At 33.8% G+C, this 21,700-nt stretch overlaps 1 protein-coding gene and 1 pseudogene across 2 annotated transcripts; both read right to left on the bottom strand.

The window, feature by feature from the left end:
- Nucleotides 1-16,860: 16,860 nt before the first annotated feature.
- LOC146914346 (putative LRR receptor-like serine/threonine-protein kinase At3g47570) lies at nucleotides 16,861-20,427 on the bottom strand. Its single transcript, XM_085717195.1, has 2 exons — nucleotides 17,722-20,427; nucleotides 16,861-17,629 (listed from the first exon to the last, which is right to left on the bottom strand). The coding sequence occupies exons 1-2, from the start codon at nucleotides 19,034-19,036 to the stop codon at nucleotides 17,247-17,249; spliced, it is 1,698 nt and encodes a 565-aa protein (XP_085573321.1). The 5' UTR covers nucleotides 19,037-20,427; the 3' UTR covers nucleotides 16,861-17,246.
- On the bottom strand, nucleotides 18,733-20,422 carry LOC146914347 (putative receptor-like protein kinase At3g47110 pseudogene; annotated as a pseudogene). The gene has a single exon (XR_015014121.1). The product of XR_015014121.1 is annotated as a putative receptor-like protein kinase At3g47110 pseudogene (transcript).
- Nucleotides 20,428-21,700: the final 1,273 nt, after the last annotated feature.

Raw genomic sequence — 21,700 nt, 5'->3', positions numbered from 1 at the left:
GTAATCTCACCTACCGTGGGTACAATTATGCGAATTTTGTTAAATAGATTAGCATTATATTGGTTACAGTCATACCCTATCGGTGTGTTGTTATTAATATAATTGTTTTTATTCAATGTACCTAAAATGTTTATACTTATGTCAATTATAATTAGAATACTCTATCAATGTTTAAATTTTGAGACATAAGAATTGTACATTGTGATGATATAGTTCTTACTTATTATTATCCTTAAGGTTCTTGAAAGTGATTACAAAAAGTAAGTTACTCTATTAAAAGACATGTAGAAAATTGTACAAATATTGCAATCCAATATTATTACATTTTGAATTAAATTTCTACCTAAATGTGATTTTTTATATATATAAATATATCAGATTGCTACTATCCCTTTGTTATGTGAGTGACGGACATACCCTATCGGTGTGACGTTACTTAACATATCATTTTGTGATAGAGAAATAGTTGAATATTTTATTTAAAATATTTTCAAACTTTTAATTCAACTACCATGATTAGTTCTCTATCTAGTGGGAGAATCATTGCTATGTATTGTGTAATGTGATGGACATACCCTATCGGTATGACATTACTTAACATAATCATCCTTTTTTGGGTAAGATAGTTTAACTATCATTCTCCACCAAGTGGAGAAAATATCATTCTTCAACAAGTGAGAAAAATTCTACATGTCAACTAACTATATCTCATAAACAAATATATTTATTTGTTTCATAACTTTAGATATAAAATTATTGTAGAGACTTATATTGAGGATATTAATTATGCTATTGCTATTCTTTAATACTTATGGAAGCTTATGACTATTTTCTCTTATATCCACAGTAATAATAAAATATGAGTGTGTATTTTCGCTGCTTGTAACCTAATTTTTTTCTCAAATGTGTGGAAGTATAATTGTAGCATTTGAGTTTTGAGTGAGTTATTAAAATTGTGAATAGAGTCTCATATCCTATTTTATAATAATAGAGACTTATCTCACATATGATGATAAACCTTTTATATAATCATCATACTATGTCATATAAAGGTTACTATATTTATAAAATTCTTTGAAATTTTAATTGTGAAAAAGGAGATCTTGTGTTATAAAATTCTTAAATGAAAATTTACTTCTCCTTAATTCTAAATGCAGAATATGTGGTTAACTATGAAACCCAATTCTTGAAAATATCTGCCCTTGATAAAATTTGTATTTATGGGGTTTCATATTATCCTTGAGTTACCACTTGTGTTAATAATTCTGCTATGCTCATGTGCAATATGTGGTTGAGTTCATGAAACTCTATTGGTTAAAATTATATAACCACTTATGTTGATAATCTTGCACTAGCAGTTAAGTATCCCACTGTTGAATATTACATTATTTTAAAATTTTAATATCAGTGATCACTAATGAGAATCCCACTTACTCTTGTTTATATATATGTGAGATCAGTGGGAGTGTGTACACAACACTATATGTTACGAGCTCAAATGAGAAATCTCACTCTTATTTATATATATGTGAGATCAAGAGAAATGTGTACACAATATTATTCTCGTCATCGCCATATACTCTTGTGCACACTTTAAAATATGGCATAGCTTAAGAGACTTTAAACTTTAGTCTCATTCTATTATATTGAGATATATATTAAAATTCTATATATCTCAATGAGCATCATAATTGGATGCTTAAGTCAATTTTGTTGGAATTAGCACAATAACTTCTTGGCATGCAAATATACATTGTGCTTCTGTTTTACCAACATTCCACATTTCATGAGGTCATAAATAGTAAGTACAATGTATAATATCAATACTCCTATCGAGTATGATATTGTGTTCTTGTGGTACTTATAATTTGAGATGATCATAAATGTTCTTTTGTTATTGACATTCTAGTGGCCACATTAATCCACATCTTTTCTTTAAACTAAGTGTCTATGTTAATCCAATTTGGGGATTATTGAATTTCCTATTTTGCTTTTATGGATTTTCTTAGTCACATTTTTTTTATAAAACTTGGATTAATTGAATGTCGTATAACATTTATTGATTTTGACTATATGTAATTACACTCTCTTAATAGGCTATCCCTATAAGTAATTACTATTCATGTACCTATGTGGATATATGACTTCTGTAATAATGAAAACTCATTAGCAGAACCACTAACCACAGACTTATATATATGAGTATTGTAACTCATAATGATTTGATTAAGTCTATGTTATTTTCGGTTAGTGGGAGTTTGTTATAGCATTTTTAAAATGCTTGGGATATTCTTTAGTGACACATTCTTTTTAATTCAAACGTGTCACTATAAATTCATCATTTGTTAGAAAAATGAGTCTTCGATCTGTATGATTTGTTTTTCCTATCGGATTCAATTTCTGCAGCATTAAAGCTCACTTCTCTTTTGATTGATTAGTGCTTTGACCAAATTCTTTATGACAAGTGAAATTTTATATTCTTTTAGTAATTGAGTATTGTCATCCAAGTGGGAAACTGTTGAATTAATTATTTAAATAATCAATTATGGATTGACAATAATCAATTATTATAAGTTAATATTATATTATAAATTATGGTCTACTGTGTTAAGCACTAATTAGTTGATGAATATATATTCTTTCTAAATGGACCGTGATGGGTTGGACCATTTAGCTAAGCCCAATGAGAGGTCCCTGCCCTCAGCCGTTTAGCTATTTAAACGTCATCCCATCAGACGGTTAATTATTCTGAATAGCATTGTGAAAACCTAAAGCCAGACGGAATGAGGGTAGTCATCCCTCTCATACTTGTCGGAGGTTATCCTTCATCAACCTAATATAAAGGTACACAATTCTTCTTCCTTCTTTATCATTGATAATATGATGTAACTTGTATCTATTGATCTATGGCTAAACATTCAATTTTTATCAGACCTATCAAAGGTCACACAAACACTGAGACTTTAAAAATTCTTCCAGACATGTTCCAAAATATTAAGAAGTAGCAGGGAACATGTACACTAAGAATTCTAAGAAAAATGAATTCTCAGAATTACATCAAGATGTTGCAGCTTCAGTGCCAACATCTGCACAGGGCCTTACAGACATGTTCCAACCTTTTAGTGAGCAGTTGCAGGGAACATGTACATCAACTGAGAAAAGTAGATTCTCAGAAGCATCATAGAGATGTTCTAGCACAAGTGCTAACATCTACACTAGTCTTCTTAGACATGTCCCAACATTCCAGAGAACATCAGTAAGGACATGCACATTTCTAAACTACTGAGAACAGGATTCTCAGATTATTCTCAGATTATCATTAAGATCATGAGGACCATCAAATTATCATTAAGATCATGAAGACCATCAAGATGTTGCAACATGAGGGCCAATATCTACACCTAAACTAACATAGTTGCAAAATAAATGCAACAACATGAATAGCAGTTATAATAGTCAGGCATACACAAACAACCACATGCATATGGATAGATACATTCAAAGAGGCATAGGGACACATATGTTTAATTTGTCTCCCCCTTTTTAGCCACAAAATATGCCAAACAGAAATTGTTGAGAACATCAGGAGTACATCATAGCTTGTATACCCCACAATACAAAGACGTGCAAAAGTATAGATTTACAGCACGCCTCTCACCCCAGACGATCAAGCCTCCTCATGCAGGAAAATTCCCAACTTGCCTCTTAGATTTTCAAATTGTTTAACATCTAAAGCCTTGGTAAAAATGTCTTCCAGTTGCTCCTCAGTGTCTACATGCTCAAGTGTCACAATATTTTCTTCAACAAGATCTCTGATGAAATGATGTCGAATGTCAATGTGCTTTGTTCTGCTATGTTGGAGAGGGTTTTTGGAAATGTTGATAGCACTTAGGTTGTCACAGTATAAGGTTAGAACATCTTGTTCCACATTATACTCCTCAACATCTGCTTCATCCAAACAAGTTGAGAACAGTTTCTCTCAGCTGCTATGTATTCAGCTTCAGCAGTAGATAAAGACACATAGTTCTGTTTCTTACTAAACCAGGAAATCAGATTATTTCCTAGAAAGAAACATTCTCCAGAGTTATCACATACTCCCACTACTTTTCCTGTCATCAGCACTTCCTGCCCAGTCAACATCACAGTAGCCTATCAACCTAGAGTTTTCACAGGATCAGTATAAAATCCCATAATCACTGGTGCTATTGATATACTTCAGTATCCTCTTTACCTGAGTAAGATGACTCATCTTTGGTTCAGCTTGATACCTTGCACACACACCTAAAGCAAAGGTGATATCTGGCCTGCTTGCAGTAAGATATAATAAACTCTCAATCTTGCTTCTGTACATGCTTTATTCAACAGATATACCACTTTCATCCTTTGTCAGCTTCAGGTGAGTGGCAGCTGGAGTTCTCTTGTGACCACCATTATCCAACCCAAATTTCTTCACAATGTTCTTGACATACTTACTCTGAGAGATGAAGATTGTATCCTCCATTTGTTTAATATGAAGTCCAAGAAAATAGGTCAACTCACCAACTAAGCTCATTTCAAACTCAGATTGCATCTGCTGAATGAAATGTTGAACCATCTTGCTCGACATTCCACCAAAAACAATGTCATCAACATATATCTGGGCAATCATCAGTCTACCATTGTCATCTTTTACAAACAAAGTCTTGTCTGTACCACCTTTCTTGTACCCTTGACCAACAAGAAATTGAGTGAGTCTCTCATACCAAGCCCTAGGTGCCTACTTCAAGCCATACAGAGCTTTCTTCAATATGTGTTCCGATTAATGTTTCAACATTTACAATGTTTCGATTAATGTTTCACGAGATAAACAGAAAATAAAAACAAGAAAATAAACGACAGAAAAGTAAATAACACAGGAAGTTTGTTCACCCAGTTCAGCACAACACGCCTACATTTGGGGGCCACCAAGCCAGGAAGGAAATCCACTAGTGTAGTCCTTATTCAAAAGCTCTCAGCAAACTCCTTGTTTACACTATATGACCTAAGACCTACCCGTCTAGACTTCAACCTAGGAACTCTTAGATCTGAGATCCCATCTCACTATCCTAATGGTCAGTCACTACCCCAGTGACCTATCAGACCTCAACCAAAACAAAAGTAAAAGTTACCTTCCAACACAATCAACTAGAACCTTGTTTCACAACTTCGGTCTAGTGCACAAGAGTATCAAACTCACACACTCAGTCCTAAACAAGTATCACAGGCGACACAAGAAAGGCACACAATAAGAGATTCTAAACTTGCATCACAACCGATACAAGAGTAGAATACATGAAGACTCAAACCCTAAAATCTAACTTTTAGAATGACGGCTTGAATGAGCAATTAGGTCTTGAAGTCTTCCTTTTATACTGAAGCAGCTTGGACTAAATAAATCATTGGGCTTCAGTAGCTTGCAGATCGGTTCAGCTAATCTGCAAAACAAGAATCAGAAACATTTCTAGAAAGTCCTAAAATGTCGGAACATTTATAGGAGAGTTCCAAATAATAACAAATATTTCCTAAAATAAAATATCTACTTTATAAATATTCCACAGCTGATTCTTAGATGATATGCGCGTTGCTTGATCAATAAGTTAAGGAAATATTGTTTCCTTAAACAATAACGGGTGCACGTACATGAATGCAAGAACTCAGGCACACTGAACCGTGCCAGGATGTTTGGAACATTGTATCCAACATCTTACAGAGTTGTCTATCCACATGTTGAAACATTGGTTCCAACTTACAGAACAAGGACATTTGTTTTAGCAATAATGCAGCTAACACAAATACCCAACAATTTTGATGTTTATATGATAAAATATTAGGTAAAACTTATATCAAAATAGGTAAAATTAAGAAAACATAAGCATGAAACAAATTATTGGGAAGTAAAGAAAACAAATTCATCACTAGAAATGAATTGAAAGAGATGGAAAGGAATTATAATCAAACTGATGGTTCAACGATGGAAAAATCGAATCAAAAGAGATTATTTTTGAGCTATGTAATTGGACTACTACATATTTAAGTAATATTCATTATTCTTGCGGTTTGGTTTGGTTTAGTTCGGTTGCTGAGATGCGAACCGCAAACCGAACCGAACCGCGCGGTTCAGTGAAAAAGTCATCCGAATTCATCCGAACCAAGTGCGGTTTTTTGCGGTTTGGATTGGTTTGGTTTGCGGTTTTTCTATTGGGTTGGTTCGGTTTTGAACACCCCTATGTGAAGGTGCGATACTTCCTTTATGATTTCATTTTAGTCAAATTAATTATACGTGTGTATTCGATCTAAGGACTTTTGTTTTATTTTTTTGACAAGTAAGGACTTTTATTTTATTTTGTTAGATATTGATACATAGTTTTTGTTGGATTATTTTCTCTTGTTCAATCTTATGTTTTTTTTTTCCTACTAGATCTACGATGAGGCAGAAGAACAAGATCCATGGACTATATATTTAGTTTTTGCGATATCCATGACAAATCTCTGATGCCTAAGATTTCATTGATTAAATTTTGAGAAAAGGTAAGCCTAAAAGAAACATGATTTTATTTTAATTTTTAATAATTCTTAAATTAATATATAATCTCCTAATCTATTATATTTTATTTTGAATTATTTGATTTTATTTCAATGATTAATATTTTATATAGTTTATCTATTTGATATTATTTATTATGTTTTTTTATATTTTTTGAAGGTAATTTAGAAATTAGGAGAAATTTAAAAGGAGCAATCCTCTACTTGATTTATAAGTAGAGTAATATTTTTTAGGGTTAATGGTGTTTTACCCCCCTGTAATATAGGTCATTTCCAGGTTTACCCCTGTAAAATATTTTTTTTGATTTACCCCCTGTAAAAGTTTTTTTTCCAGAATACCCCTAATAGGCCATACAAAAACCAAAATTTTTGTAAAATAAAAAGAATAAAAAAAACCAAAATTTTTGTAACCCTACTCAGACGCCATTCAACGCCATCAACAAAGGATATCAGATCAGACAGGTTCATAAATTTTTTTTCTACCATTTTATAAATGGCAATGGTCTGCATTTAAACCATTTAAAAAAATGTCTATATTAGATACACCATTTGAAAATTGTTCAACCACTTGAGTAATTTATTACATTGAAAAATGAAACTTTTTAAATTGAAACTATGTTGATTGTTCTTTATTACCATAAGTAGGAACATTAACTTGTAAAATTTCCAAAATGTTTTGTGAAGAAAATTTAACATTAAAGGACTATATATAGCTTTGGACTTGGCGGTTGTCTATTGTTTCTTCATGTTTTTCCTTCTTCGAATTGTTTGTTCTTTGAAATTCAAATCTTAATTGAAGAAGAAGAAAAAAGCATGTTAGGGAGTGATTTGATTTGCAGTGAAGGGAATATCCAATTCAATTTTATATCGTCAAGATGAGCTTGTGGAAACTAAAGAAATCTGTATTTCTGTTTCGAACTGAATAGAAACCCATATCGCCAGCCTAATATATGAAGGGTTGTTAACCTATAATTCCTTTTGAAGTGTCGGAGCGTGTGTTTATTAACCTATCACCAAAAACCTCATCGAAGCATCTCCTCCACTGTATTGGTCCACCACAACACATATATCGTAATTGAATCGTCTTTGAGCTATGTTCTCACCCAAATCACTTTCCAATGATAGGAACTGATTCAGCAGAAATCCCCGTTTTACGGCAAAAATCTTTGCGAGATTATGCGGCTCTTTTTCTCTCTCCTGTGCTTAAAGATAACAGGAACAAAATTCTTTCTCCTACTCTTGGAGAAAGCACGACCATCGCTCTTTCGCTTGCTCACAACCAAATCGTTGTTGTCGCTCCTCCTCTACAAAACATGTGATTTCACAAGAGGAAATGTCTCTAAGTAGGATCCATTACAGAGGACTTCCTCTTCCCAAAACGCCTCTGAAGGAGGCAGCGAAGAGGAAGATCGTTGATATGCTAGTAATTGATCTAATTAGGGAGTCAGGGTTGAGCCTGAGCATGAGATACCTATCCTAGGGTAGACAACGACAAAATGGTAGACGGTGGCAGATCTATCCTCTGGTGATCATAGCTGCAATGTTTGGCCATGATGTCTCCTAAATCTTGGTTGACAAAGGGAGCTCATTTGTCATTATCTATGAACAATAGTTCATGAAACTTGGGTTGATGGTTCAATAATCCACCCCTAGGGAGCTATTGAACTCACAGTAAGTTCGATGAAGGGAACTCCGAATGAACAATGAGTATCCACTTTCTAGTCATAAGTTTGTATCCAATTGCATTCTTGGGAGAACAACCATGGCATCTTTAGGGTGCAGTACCATTGATCATTCACCTCAAAACGAAGTACAACAATGTCAAGGATGAGGTCGTGGCCTCATGCATGAATCTCTTAAACATGTCTTCTCATTGAATGATAACATAAACATGTTGAATTTATATTGCAATAATGGTCCGGTCTTGTTTGTAAACCATAAATTACAAATCCATTACTATGACACATATTTTCTTCCTTACTAACTTGAGTGTCGGGTTTGAAAAGGTCAGTCACAACCGTGCACCACTGTATAAGTGCAGCTTTGCGCTACACCCTAGTTACAATCACATTTTCATTACTATGACACATATTTTCTTCCTTACTAACTTGAGCGTCGGAGTACTAACCTCATTTACAGGTCCATTTCCCCCTCACCGAAGAACCTCTGCTGCCGCAGCTTAAAACGTCATGCATGGGATCTTTCACTAATTACTCATTGGTCAGGCCCACTTCAGATCATTGGTGTTAGAAGGAGGGGAATCATTGTATCTATTCCTTTGGATTTCCTTGAATCCACAACCATAACCATATTCTGTTACACTTTCCAATGACCAGAGCCCATTCCGCCCACATTGAGAAAGCTACCGCGAATCCCCGTTTTGCAGTACAACTCTTGCAAGATTGTGCAGCTCTTAATCTCTATCCTGCATTGAATGATAACAAGAACATAATTCTTTTTCTTACTCAAGGAGAAAGTGCCGCCATCGCTCTTTCCATGGCTCACAAAGAAATCGTCGATGTCATTCCTCCTCCACAAAACATGAGATTTCACAACCACCTGACATTGAACCGAAGGATCCATTACTAGAAGACTTCCTCTTTCCATAGCGCCTCTGAAGGAGGCAGCGAAGAGGAAGATCGTTGAAATGCTCGTAGTTGATCTATCCTAGGTTCGACAATGACGATATGTTAGGCGGTGCTAGACCTATCCTCTGGTGATCATAGCTGCAATTGTCGGCCATGACGTCTCCCAAATCTTGATTGACAAATATAGCTCATGTAATATTACTTATCCAATTTTATTCTTGGGAGATCAACCCTGAAATCTCTGGGTGAGGTACCATAGACCGTTCACCTCAAAACGAAGTACAACAATTCCAGGTACGAGGTCGTGGCCGTATGTATGGATCTCTTAAATCTTAAACATATCTTCTCATTGAATGATAACACAAACATGTTCAATGTTACACTGCAATAATGGCCCGGTCTTGTTTGCAAAACATAAAATACACTTGATACTTAAATAATTGAAATATCAAAATAGGAACTTAAAATGGACATTAAACCTTTCTCACTAAAACATTACAACATTGAAAAAGCACAAAATGAATGCATTCAGTAACATGAACTCACATTCTGTGGCTAGAAATGAATTACAACATTTGGCACAATAAAATTGATTTTCTTTTTCCTATCAAACATGGACTCTACCATGGTTAAATATAACGAACCAACGAAAAATATACATAGTTGGAACTTGGAATGATTACAGGACATACCAATTTGTAAATATCACTTAAGCAACATCAGCTACAAATATACTACCCGAATCACACCATCCCCCCAAAACTTCTTTGTAGATTTTACACTCATCCTATATTTTCTTATGCCAAGTTATATTATTGAACATAGAAGTTATAAATTGGTTAGTAAAATTTTTCATAAAAGAATTACCTCATAATCCACCTCTTGAATATGGGTATAGTCAGGATCAACTGTTGAGAAAGCTAGCCCTGTTATCTGCAGTACTCATGAAAACACAGTCAATTACATTGATAAGTAGAAGCAAAAAAATGCTTTTCTAATTGAATAGAAGAAATCAACTGAAGCATTAATTCCTTCAAGAAAAATCATCAACTGTTTCTTTAGATTGATTAGTTAGATGACGATATCAACTCTCAAATTTAGGGATCATTGACTCTTGTCTGTTTATATATTAATTGTACATCATGTAAAATTAACACATATAACATTGGTTTGAAGTAAGGAAATCTAGAATTAAGATAAATATAAAATAGCAATATACATTCCATAGGAAAAATAATCAAAAGCGGCAATCAAAGTTGTGTAGAAAGATCAAGGATGAATGCATTTTAAAACTGACCTCAAATTTTAAACAATGCACCCATCTAGACAAGACAACCATCTATATGAATTGCTTTATGAAGCATAGTTAGGCTACACCATGTTTACATAGGTTAAATATGTACACAGATTCACAAAAAACAATGACAAATCTGTTGGATTAATAAATTTCATCAAAATCATGATTGCAGAATTTGTTTTTGAAGTGTTCACTGATAGAATAGAATATTTGTTATAATTAGTGTTAATGATTTCCTTATAATTATGCCGTAACATAATTAGATAGTTGACCTACACTTGTATATATACAATCCATTCAGTAATGAGAAAGACAAACATTCCATTATCTTACATGGTATCAACCCTAATCGATCCCTCTCTCCAAAAAAAAGAGCAGAAACGACAAAACAGAAAACGCGTGCACAATTTCATCTTCTTCCTTGAAGGAAACAATCCCTTCCTCAATCATGATTGCAGAATTTGTTTTAGAAGTGTTCACATACACAGTACCATCAACCCCACTGACGGCAATGTTACCAGTGGAAGAACTGCAAACAGAATACAAGATATCACCAAGGGTACCACTAGTCTGATGTACACAACCACCATAGTTAGCTGCAATTGAAACAGATGAGGAAAGCACAAAGCAGAATTCATTATAACCTTTTTTTTGTGAAAGGGAATTCATTATAACCTATGAAGTACCAATGTTGAAACAACATGTGACACGGCATACATGATGGAGACCCTAAATATCAAGATGTTAAATACGGGTCGTTACGCCGCGACAAAAAGGTATAGGTGGCCATCGATACCATTTTTACCTGTTTTTAGGGTGAGATAAAAAATCATACCGAAACGCCTGTTACGACCGTGACAAAAAGCCGATACAACCGTAAAACTACGTTACAAATGCGACACACCATTACGGAAGCGAAAAACACAACACCGTTCATAAGGAAAAATAGATAATGAGAGACTGTGATGAACCAATAGTATCACATATTCCTTTCATCGCCTATTTTGGTGTTGTATAGTATTGTAATGTTGTAATTATTATATTTATTTTAACCATCTTAAAATATATAAAATAATAGTTCAATTTAAGTTATTATACACTATATGATAGAATAAATGATTTAATAATATTTGTGCATTGTTGTGATTAATTCACACCGCGACGACCGCAATCTGTAACGCAACATTCGTAATAGCCAAAATCGCGACAAACTTAACGCGACCGCGACCGAAACCTCAATTGTTATTTAAAACCTTGCTAAATATGTTGATGCACTGTAAATGGAGACTTTAATGATAATGTACTATATATTGAGACCATGAGCACACTTTTATTCATTTAGAAAGCTCTATAAAACAAGGGTCAAGCATCAACCTTTTCAGGCAGACAATTTTCCTCCTTCTCTTGTTCTCTCTAGGGTATATTTATTTCATTGTTTTATAATTACGCAGACTCAAACTCTAGGTTGCAAGATGAACCTCATCTTATTTGTTGGATTCAATTAATAATTTTTTTTGTTTATGTTCTGGACCGGTCAGAAAACCAATCACACGTTAACGCGTGACATAACATACACCGCATTAAGGCCCCGCGCCTAAGGGAACATGTCAGCTTATGTGCACCGTGCCGCACACAAGCATGCCCCCGCACGAGGATCACTCTACATGTGTCCTCTAATCGTCCCTAATCACATGACGCATAACCTGGAGACGGTTATGCCCAACACGCCCCTATATAAGAGTGAACTTGCTTCACTCTCAAGATATGATTCACTTTTCACAACACTTTCTACACACTCTTTCTCAGTTCCATTACTGACTTGAGTGTCGGAGTGCTAATGTGCATGCAAGCACCTTCCGTTCCACCACGAAGAGTCAACTCCGCCGTACCTGAAGCCGTTATCGTCATACCGGAGCATTATCCGCCATCGATGCCACTCTTCCGTTCTTATCGGACAAATCAGTTTAATTTATGATTCATGCGTCTGATTTAATTTGGATATGCCCGTTTCCAATAATATTCAACAAGTGGCCCGATCTTTAGGTGAAGGTATAAGACTCATGATCCTACCTCCGTCCGAACAAGACAAAATAAATTGCTTATTTTCTAATTAATCTCTTTTAATTGAGTCTCATATGATCGTTAGGATTTTGACTCATCGTTAGGGAATGCTGTAACTATAACTAGTTAAAATGTGGTTACATAAAATTTAAACTTCAACTGTTATATCACGCGGTCATGTCCTACTTTCGTGAATCAAAGACAAGTAATAAACTAATAATTAACCGCTTTAATTCCATCAAAGAAATGAGATGGGATTTAACGATTCCCTAATTGTTGTTAACATTTGAATCAAACAAATCTAATTTTGCATTGGGCAAGACAATTAAAATCATGCAATAACTTTATCGCTTTTATTGCTTTTACTTCTAATAAATCCATCACGTTTTTGGCTCCGTTGTTGAGAATTGTTGATATTTCGACAAGGTAATTGGCTTAATTTATTTTGTAAATATTTAGGTTTTATTTTCTATTTTCAGATTAGGATTAATTTTTATTTTTATTTTTAGTCTTAGTTTAGGTTAGTTTTTCGATTAGGTTAGATTCTTGGAAGTTATATATATTATTTTCTTTTTGTTAGGCAGTCTAATTCTCTTTTGCAAGCGTTTTTCAGATACCTTGCTAGCTATTTTATGCATGGTGTAGATTCAGGTACCTTGTTATTCGACTAAGACATCGATAAAATCGAGAGAGCCATCTGGGAAGCAAGAGAAGCAGCAGCTGCTGCACATCCAGATTTAAGTGACTTCTCATCCAACGAATTAATAGGAGACGTGGAACGAATAACAACAGGGTGTGAGCCTTTAATGTGTAAATACTAGAGACTAAAGGGTAATTCTATTTTTATGATGGATAAAATAGAAATACTAATAATTAACCATAATCGAGTTATAAATAAAGAGGTTATGGTCCCTAGGTCACTCAAAGGGATAGAGACAATAACAAAGGGTTCTCTCACTGAGAATATATGTGTACTAGACCTTGCACCCGTGCTGCTGCACGGGTCATATTTATTGGAAATAGAACATTCAAATATATAGAAAATAATGTGCTTATGATGCAAAATACGATGTAAATAATAAAATTACAATAAAAAAGTGGTTCATGTTGGTACATTGCGGAAAATTTCCTTAATTTTTTTCCATTTATGTATATATAAATTTCTAAAGACTATAGTAATCAACAACTAATGAAGTATTAAGCAAGTATACCATTCTCATTGAAATACTCACCTCAAAATACATATTAAAATTGAAAGCAAGAGATAAGAAGAAAAAATATAAAATTTTGAATATGGGGAAAAGAGAGTGAAATCAATAACTATTTTCAGCCACACAAAAATGATAAACAACAATATCAATATCAAAACCCACTTCATATATATTGAACAGAAAGCAGAGAAATCACTTACTAAAAAAGATGTAACCAAAATGTAGAAAGAAACACAAAAATGTAGCATGTGGATATTCTTACCAAACTGGACCAGTGAGGCCATTGCCAATAACAAATTGTCGTAAGAGAAAAAAATCAACAAAGAAAAAGTATAGATAAGCACTCAAATTAATTAAGAACTATAGATCATATTAGAATATACACATTTGATATGATTTTCTCTATAGATCATATTAGAAACATGTTCACCACCTTCATCTCTCAATAATATCTCCATGGCTGAGTTATATGGACAATGTATCTTTATCTTCAATTTTGAAAGTCTCCTGCTATATTTTTAGTTGCCAGTGAAATACTTTGCAATTGAACTACAATTCGATTTATAAACTACAAATAAGAAAACTTTGATTTCATATCCCATGGGGACACTTCTTTCAGATGGGATCAAATCGGAAAACAATATATTCTAAATGCAATTAAGTCCAAAATAACTCTAAAAAAAACCTATAGTCCTAATTCCATAACAGTAGCAGGAACTAAGACAACAAAACCACACAACTAACACAACACCATCAACCTGACATGCCTCCTACCAAAACACCAAACCGCAACAGCCACCGGCAACAAAAGAAGCACAACAGACAACACCACTGCACAACCTGCTGTCAACACAGCAGCAATGCCCACAAACAGATACAGAGACCGCTGCAGCACCTAGAAAACACAACCCCCTATCAAAAACCCTCAAACTGCCAGCACTAAAACACATGACAACACCAAAGCTAAAACAACAGAAAGCACCAGCAAACTCAAAAAACCCCAGCACAGCAAAGCAAGAAACCCCAAATGAAGCACCAATAGCCGAGCCACATCCAAATGAGGTTGCTCCACATATTGAAGGACGAAGGACAACATCAACTCTAATAACCAAGCAATCATTGATAATGTTAATCACGATCATATAATATAAGATACTCATGTCAAACTATAGAATTGTACGACATTACTATTGTAGTACCATATGCTAAACAGATAAAAACATCATTAAAGTCAACATATTCTTCTTAGATTTTTTTTCAACCACCTTTGTTTATCAATAATGAGACACAACAGCAGAAAAAAATGCCATCAAACAAAATTGAGAAAAGAGATACACATCCAAATGAGAGAATCAAGTTTGTAAAAGCACAAATCCTATTCTAAGTCCCTTCATGCTTGGAAAGAAGACAATTGAAAAAGGAGTCAGCTCTTATCCCTCAAGATACCAACTGAACAAAAGCTACATAAGCTGCAAAAATCAATCATGCTACATAGTATAGTTAAAGATAACAATGTATTTGACTAATGAACAAAAAAAAAATCAATTTGAACTTAACTACAGAAGCACATGCCACAACCAAGTATTTTGATTGTTTCCATAAGCTAGTGATGATATAAACTCAATTGCATTTCGCTCCCAATGCTCAATTCACCAAAATTGTTAAACCCATTATTTAAGCTTTAAGAAATATGGATCAAACATTATACCAAAAGTATTTTTTTCTCCCAAGAAACTTTGCTTTCCAAAGAATTTATATAACATGGGTATTTAATAAACATTCATGTAACTGGTTCATTGGCTTCACCATTTAAAATCTCAACAACGCACAAATGAAGTAGTAAAAATGCTTAAAATTAATCCCAAATGCATGACAAAGTTTTAAACTTATTAGCTAGCAGCTTTAATATGATCACGGGTTCCTTTATTTTTGGTCTTAAAAGTGAGACAAAGCTCCCCACGCACCAAACAAACAGAACCCCCACTGAATCTACAAAGCCAACAGCAGAAAACAGAGAGCACCGGCTGATACATACTCAGCAAAACAGAAAAAAAAAAAAAAAAAAAACACGCCCAGCAGAACAATACAATCCGGACCAGCCAAAAAAACAGAAACACCAATAAATCCCAAGTACATATAAACACATAAAAGTATATAAAAAAGGAAAACAAAGAGATGACAAATATATATGCAGCCATACACATGGATTTGAGCTCAAACAAAATCCGATTCTCAAATTTCTCCCTCTTAAAATCTACAGCCAGAAAAGTAAAAAGAAAATAATGAAAAGTGAAATACCTAAGAGGAAAGAAACATGTCAAAGCAACATCTTCTCATCAACGAACGTCTCACTCTCCATCATCTTCAACATATGATCTTAATCCTAGCCACACAGCCATCCCTAAAATAAGAAAAAACAACACATTTCATAAATGATAAACAAAAAAGATGAAAGAAAATGTGGAGGACATTTTTGGGGGAAATGAGTGGAAGGAGGAGGAAGAAGAAGATAATAGCTAGGCAGAGGAGAAGTTGGAAAGAAAGAGAGAGAGAAAGAAAGGAGGAAAATAAATTAAGAGAGAGAGTGACCGAATTTAATTATATATGGAGCAGTGTGCATACAATATGGACATTTCAACCAGCATTGGAAAAAGAATGTTGATTTGAATGTGCTACCAGTCTTGGTAATAACACAGCCGCACACTTTTCAATTGAAGCTGCAGTGTTGCATTTGAAATTCAAATTTCAGCTTTAAATGTAAACAGGTGAAAAAAATCCCGCCAAAAAGCATTAGGGTTTGGGAAAAGAAGGTATGCATTGTGTACCTTTGTATTATATAATAAGATTGATCTAGAAAGATATATCACATCAACAATATCGGATCATAAATTCAGGTATGCTTACGTATATTGATCTTCTATTTTTTATGATTAACATGATTGACTTTAGAGTTTAAAATTAAGATTGATTCTAACCGCCATGGAAGTAACTCCTTCAGATCTAGTAATATAGTAAGAAGTCAAATCATTTCGCAATGAATTGTTTGTTGTTTTATTTGGACAAACAAAGTTTAAGATACTTAGGATTCTTAAAAAAAAAAAGTTTAAGATACTTAGGAATTGAATACACATTTTAATAAAGATTTGATTAAATCGACACCCATTGAATTAACTACATTGACAATTCTTATGAGAATGAAGATAAATATTGGAGAATTATCAATTCTCACTTCATTTAATTAGAAAGCAATACAGACAACTTTGTTTTTTATAGCAACTAGTATGTTGCAAACAAATATACGATAACTAAGCATAGCCACATGTGATTCCAGCTGACCATTCATTTCTTAACCAAAGTACAATATGCTGTATAACTTCTCTTTCCACAATTGACTTAGAAATTTTGTTCAAAACCTGAAATTAAAATCAAGAAGGCCATTATTACCATTATATTTTGTAGTTTAGGAATAAAATTCTAATTCCATAACCAATTAATGAGTTAGTTATAATTCAAATAAGCATAAGAATATCAGTTCATCTCAACAGCTAGAAAGACTTTCTGGATTGTGCTAAGCTCTCTAGTGACATCCACAATATTCATTCTTTCTTTTGGTGATTCCAATGAACACAAAAGTCCAATCCTAAAAAGTGAAATTAAGCACTCCTCTACAGTTGGAATAAGAATCTCATGATTTCCATCTTCTATTGCTCCTTCTTCAAATCTTGGTAAAAGACGTGGATCCAAAATCTTTATAAGATTATCAGGAAATGAAATTGTAACAAAGTTATGCAGATTTTCACCGTCTTCAAAGAGTTCATCGGTGGGTCTTCTTCCGGTAAGCATTTCCAGCATAAGGATTCCAAAGCTATACATGTCACCACAAGTGGATACTTCTGAACCCATCCCATACTCTAAAACATGTAACAAAAGGTATTATATATATCTACGTAGAAACATATGAAGATTCAAAAAATCAATGAAGATTCAAGAATTTAAAACATACCCGGTGGAGCATAACCAACTGTTCCTTTTATTCCGATTGTGCTAGTATTCTTATGAGAGGTACCACAAATGGTTGAGACAAGTCTTGCTATGCCAAAATCACTCACATGAGCAACCATGTCATCATCAAGAAGGACATTGCTTGGCTTTAGATCACAATGAAGGACTAACTGCTCACATTCTCGATGAAGATAATGTAATGCAGAAGCAACATCGATGATGATGTTTAATCTACGACCAAGGTTCAATGTTGTTGGAGGATTTGCATTCAAAGTCTCAGGATGTAACCACTGTTCTAAGCTTCCATTTTTCATGTATTCAAAAACTAGAGCTTTAAATTCTTGACCTTTGTAATTTGTGCTAGAACAACATGTTAAAACCCTAACCAAATTTCGGTGTCTAATATTTTTGAGTGCATTACATTCAACAATGAAACTCTTGTGAGCTCCCTTTTTCTGGAGATTCAAGACCTTTACCGCAACAACATTATCTTCTGAAACAATATTTCCTCTGTATACGAAACCAAAACTTCCTGATCCGATCATGTTTCTATCCGAGAACCCATCGGTTCCAACATGTAATTCTTGGTATGAAACCTTAGCTAGTTGATCAATTGTTGGTGAATCAAAAGATCTCTTCTGATTTCTTTTCCTCATCATGTAGATAGTTATGATAAATGAAAGTATGAGAATAAAAGAAACCACACTAACTATCACTGCTATCAACCTGAATTTGTGTTGTTTTGCATGTTTTCTACCCTTGATAGGGCATGGTGGTAGATGCAGGTGGGAAATACCTCCACAAAGCTTTTTGTTTCCAATCACTTCTATTTGGGTTGCATTTCCAAATACACCATTTGTCGGTACCTCTCCTTCCAACATGTTAAAAGAAACATTTAAATATTCTAAAACGGAGATATTTTGCATACCATCAGGAATTGATCCAGACAATTGATTTCTTGAAAGGTCTAAATATCGAAGACCTTTGAGAGAAGCCAAAGAGGACGGTATTGTTCCGTTGAAGGAGTTCCTTTGCAAATGAATATATTCTAAGCTTGTGCATTCACCAATTTCTCTCGGAATATCACCATATAGATGATTCTCAGAGACATCTAATGCATCAATATTTTTTAACGTACCCACTTCTCTTGGTAAGGTACCGCTCAAAGAGTTATGTGACAAGTTCAATAAGTTTGATAAAGAAAAAGTATTTAAAACCTCTACAGGTATGGTTCCTCTAAGCTTATTATGAGAAAGATCTAGATATTGTAAATTTTGACAGTTTCCTATGGTTGGAGGAATACTTCCTTGAAACATATTATGACCTAATTCTAAAAAATACAATTGACTGAGATTACCTATGAAGGGTGGAATACCTCCTGACAACTTGTTTTCCCCCAAACGTAATCACTGCATCTTTTTTAACTTCCCAAAAGTAGTTGGAATAATTCCTTCAAAGTAGTTAGACTCCATGGTCAAGAGAATCAAGCCAGCTAGACATCCTAATTCTGCAGGAATTTTTTCTGATATCTGATTAAACCCCATATATAGTTGTCTAAGTTCAGTGGATAAATTGCCTATGGAATTTGGCAATTGACCTCCAAAATTATTATAAGATATCGAAATCCAGCGTAGTTTACTGCAATTTGTCAAATATTTTAAAAACTCTAAATCCATAGTTGAAATGTCACCTAAATTGTTTGTTCCCAAATTTATAATGGAAAGATCTTTTAAATTCCCTAGACTTGGAACTTGTCCAACCAAATTCATGTTGTATCCTAAGTCTAATATTTGTAGGGCAGAAGCATTTGCAATCGAAATAGGGATTGGACCTGAGAATTGATTTGCTCCAAAATAGAACATTTTAAGATTGGGGAGGGTGTCGAACATGTTGGGTGGAAAAGAGCCGTGAAAGTTATTCTGTGCTACTTCGAGAATAATAAGTGATGAGATATTATAAAGACAGGAAGGAATCTTACCGGACAAATTGTTCTCACCCAAATTTAAAATTATCAAGCGTTTGAGGCAACATATTTCTTGTGGAATATCTCCCTCAAAATTGTTACGACAAACTGATAGACGTGTTAAGCTTGAAAAATTTCCTATGAATGAAGGTATTCCTCCGGATAAATTGTTAATTTTTACGGTCATTGCTTGAAGCTTTTTCAAAGAGCCGATTTCAGTTGGTATTTTACCAATGAGATGGTTCCCATTCAAAAACAATAATTTGAGATTGGAGCAATATGTCAGGTTTGTAGGATTCTCACCTACAAAAGAATTATTGCTGAGAAAAAGTTGTTGCAAATGTAGCAACTGACCCAACTCCTGTGGAATTTCTCCAGAGATGTTGTTGTCTTCAATGTCGAGAGTTTTCAGAAAAGTGAGATTGGAAACATGGGGAGATAAAGATCCATGTAACTGATATCTTTCTAGGCTCAACTTTGTAACTCGTTCATGCATGGGGCTGCACGTGATTCCCTGCCACTTGCAGAAGTGGATGGAAGAATTCCAAGATTCAAGAGCTTTGTATGGGTCACTAGTTATTGATTCTTTGAATTTGAGCAATGCCAAATGATCAGTTTGATTTCCTATTGTAGCCACTGCCCTAATTTTGTTTGGACCAAACCACATTAAATTTAAGGTAAGAAGAAAAAGGAGATGAAGGTATAAAAGTGTAGGTGACAACAAAGAAAAAGACTTCATTTGGTTTAGAAGAAAGTGGTTTATGCTATTTAGTTTTGTTTGAGTTTGATAGTTATGATGTGGAAATAGAGAGGGAACATGCATTTAAATACTGGTGTGGCAAGAGCAACTTAAAGAAAATATCTTTCAAAGTGTAAGTCAAGTCAATTGAACGAACAGACAGAGAAGAACAGCACATGGGAGCCAATTTTTGAGATATATACTAAGATAATTAATCACCTTTCGATAATTTTTGATGCAAAAGTTATTGATTAAATATACATGTTTAAAGCTAATCTTTCAATCTAAATCAAGTAAACGTTGTACTAAGACGAGAAATCAAAAATCACATCACACAAAAGCGGGAAGCCAAAACAAACAGTGCAAACTAAAAGCGGGAAAAACAAACTAAAGAAGACTGAAATGATGTAAAAATTGCTTATTTAACTATAAAAGAAGGAAAAACAATTTGGAGGGACCGAGAAATTAATAGAGTACAATTTGGATAATTTGCTGCTATCAAAAAGCGCACAAAAGCGGGAAGTCAAAACAAACAGAATCGTTCAAAGACGACGAAAACACAAAAACAAACTAAAATGACAGAAAAGATGTGAAAATTACTTATTTAACTATAAAAGAAGGAAACACAATTTGAAGGGGATTGAGAAATTAATAAAGTGCAAAACTTGATTTATGGTCAAAATTGATGATAATTTGCTGCTATCAATTCAAATAATAAGGGCAAATTAGTTTTAAATAAAAATATAATTTTAATAAAAGTATTACTATCATCATTAATCATGTCCTGCTTAATACGTTATTGATGATATTTTTATGATAAAAACAAATACTACCATTTCAACATGACAATCGTTTCTTTTGGGGTAGAAAACTGGAAGATAATGCCAACATTTTTTATGTGGACAACAGCTTTAGGGATGGGTTGAGTTGAGACCTCTCACATAATGCACACACATTTTTTTATGTGGACCGTAGAGGCTAATTGCTTGAGTTGGATAGGATTTCAATTGCTAGCAGATTTTTTCCTTGCAATGGATAAACTTTGTAAATGAAATGGGAGAATTATAATTTTTTATAGCATTTCTCTTAATGAAGAAAATTCATGTTCTTAAATTTTAAAAATCTTAAAGTTTTTTTTTTAATTCATAAACAAATATATCACTTATAATTTTTTCATGTTTTTTTTAAGTGAATCTCTAAAGAAGCTATTGGAAGGTATAATTCATTCAAGAGACAAATATTTATCATAAATTAATTATTTAAATATATTTTTCTTTA

The sequence above is a fragment of the Medicago sativa genome, chromosome 6 (genome assembly GCF_051527215.1).
Source record: "Medicago sativa cultivar Bolivia chromosome 6, Bolivia_mono, whole genome shotgun sequence".
NCBI lineage: Eukaryota > Viridiplantae > Streptophyta > Magnoliopsida > Fabales > Fabaceae > Medicago > Medicago sativa.
The sequence above is the reverse complement of the archived record's forward strand: the minus strand, read 5'-3'. Positions and strand labels throughout refer to the sequence as shown.

Excerpts from the sequence above, each read along its gene's own strand:
- LOC146914346 (XM_085717195.1), bottom strand. The coding sequence starts at position 19,036 with ATGTTTCAAGGAAGTATTCCTCCAACCATAGGAAACTGTCAAAATTTA. Across the intron at positions 17,630-17,721 it reads AGTTGGTTATGCTCCACCGG|AGTATGGGATGGGTTCAGAA; the intron begins GTATGTTTTAAA and ends TACATGTTTTAG.